Source organism: Cystoisospora suis, assembly GCF_002600585.1.
Source record: "Cystoisospora suis strain Wien I chromosome Unknown contig_1784, whole genome shotgun sequence".
NCBI classification, from domain to species: domain Eukaryota; phylum Apicomplexa; class Conoidasida; order Eucoccidiorida; family Sarcocystidae; genus Cystoisospora; species Cystoisospora suis.
In genome coordinates this window covers 24,791-26,813 of record NW_027154584.1, presented here as the reverse complement: position 1 = coordinate 26,813, position 2,023 = coordinate 24,791, and the positions used below count along the sequence as shown (strand labels likewise).

The 2,023-nt window shown below is 56.9% G+C and overlaps 1 protein-coding gene across 1 annotated transcript; it reads left to right on the top strand.

The window, feature by feature from the left end:
* Positions 1 to 677: 677 nt before the first annotated feature.
* CSUI_003957 (uncharacterized protein) lies at positions 678 to 2,023 on the top strand (the record flags this gene model as incomplete). Its single annotated transcript, XM_068064152.1, has 1 exon — positions 678 to 2,023. A coding segment is annotated over one exon (447 nt), but the record flags the coding sequence as incomplete, so codon positions are not given.

The window sequence follows — 2,023 nt, the reverse complement described above, 5'->3', positions numbered from 1 at the left end:
GGACGCGAGCTTCCTGACACTGATGATCTCACGGTCTTATCCGCTCTCCAGGTTTGACGTGAGCGGTTGTCGTCGGGACTAAATGCTGACACCTACGGTCCGTGCCGGTGAGAGTGGTCAAAACGAGGCCGAAGAGTAAGAAACTTTGCAAGTGTCTGTACACACTGTCACAGCGTGTACTCGGCCCCAATTCACAACGCCCACAAACCACTACTCTCCCCAGCCGTTGTAGCTGGCGCACCTCCTTACGTTGCCGCAAGTTGTTTTATGCAGTCATCAAATGACTCACCTCCAGATGCAAAGGTATCAGTTGTTCTAGAACGAGCAGTGCAGTGCAGCATGGATGGTGCGGCGCCCGGAGCGGATGTGGGGATAAGCATATTGACGAGGAAGCTTAGCAATCAAAATCCAGTACACCTGGCGGCAGTGCATAGGTTGCTTGCTTTCTATGGGGTTCGGGTTCATCAACACGGATATGATCTGTCCGAATTTGACGTCTGGTCCAAATCTCTTTTTGGGCTCGCCGGGAATACCACATGGTATTCCATCCCGGTCGAGGCGCCCACGCTAGCCGGTGTAAGTTCACGGCTAGAGAGGGGGTACGCCGCCCGGCTGCAGACGGCTCTCCTCAACGACGGGAGGCTCGTGGAGTGGCATTAGGGACTGCCTCCCGTAGTATTTTGTAAACCAGCAGTCACAGACTCTAAGTGGCCGAAGTCTCGCTGGCGGGCCCCGGGAACCTGCAGGGCCGGATGTCGCTAAGCAGCGGCGTTCGAGCAGGGAGACGGCAACAGCTGCGGGTCCGCTGTGCTCAACCGCGCAGCCCGCAGTGCTAGGGGTGCGGTGTGATACCATTTGCGTAGTAGGCGTTACAGGACCTAGCTTGTTGAACCAGTCGGGGAAGAGCGTGTTTCTGAATTCTCAAAAACGAACTGCCTTAGGAACTAGGGTCTCACTCCTTTCGGTTCCAGGGTGGCAATCATTTTCACTCCCGCCGCTGGAGGCAGCCGAGCCTCCGCTTTCCTGGCACTGCAGGCCGAGCTGCAGTAAGGTCGGAACTCCTGAAATCGTTGTTCGGATGTGGTTTCGTGCTATATTTGCCTGTCTCCTTACGGAGTGCACGTGAGCCGCTCTGCTACACACAGCCACGATGTGCCGTGGGAAAGGCTTTGCCAAGTGGCGCCGACAACCCGGATACGTGATCTCTCCAGCGCCGTGGGCCAGGGGACGCTTGCGTTGAAGACTCCGTCACCTTGGAAATTCAGTCGTGCAGCCTTGTGGTAAGGTATTACGGACCGCTCCAGTTTCGAGCAGGAGTACTGCAGCGGTTTGCTTGTTCGTAACATACAAAAAAACTCCGGATTATGACAGAAGCCCTGGCCCGGGTCCGCGCGATCGACGGGTGTCCCTCTTGTTGTTTCACCGATATGGCTTCTTCCTTGCGCGATTCTTGTAAAAATAGGCACGGAGGTCGAAGGGGGAAGCGAATGGGGTGAAGTTTCCCCGCACCCCAGTTCACAGGTGAGGCCCTGGCTCGTTCCGCCGCTTCGGCCGTCCCGCCAACTGCGGCTGGTGGTAAGCCCTTCTATTTCTTTTGATATGCCCCGCTCGGTGCAGCAGCGCCGGCAGGCAACCCAGGACTCCAGAATTCCCTCGGAAGAAGTCGGCGAGCAAAGACGGTTCCTGTGTCGCTACTCCGGCGGGACAGGCTCCGACGACTGACGCAGTCCGCTCATGGCATCCTCTTCGCGAGCAACCTTTTTTCGTTGCTTGTAACCAAAGACCCCGTCGGGGCTCGTTGGAAGTGAATGAGTCGTTGGTTACGCGCGGGGGCTGACACAGCGGCTCGGAATGTTTGCTGTCAGCTCCGAATGTTTGCTGTCGGCTATGGGGCAGAAGGCGCTCGAGAGGTGGCGAAGTTATTCCATTCCTCCAGATGGAGAGAGAGTAGCGAAGAAACCGACTGCAAGCGCCTTTAGCCGTCAGCAACTGGGGACAAACAGTGTGGGACAAACGGCTCTCG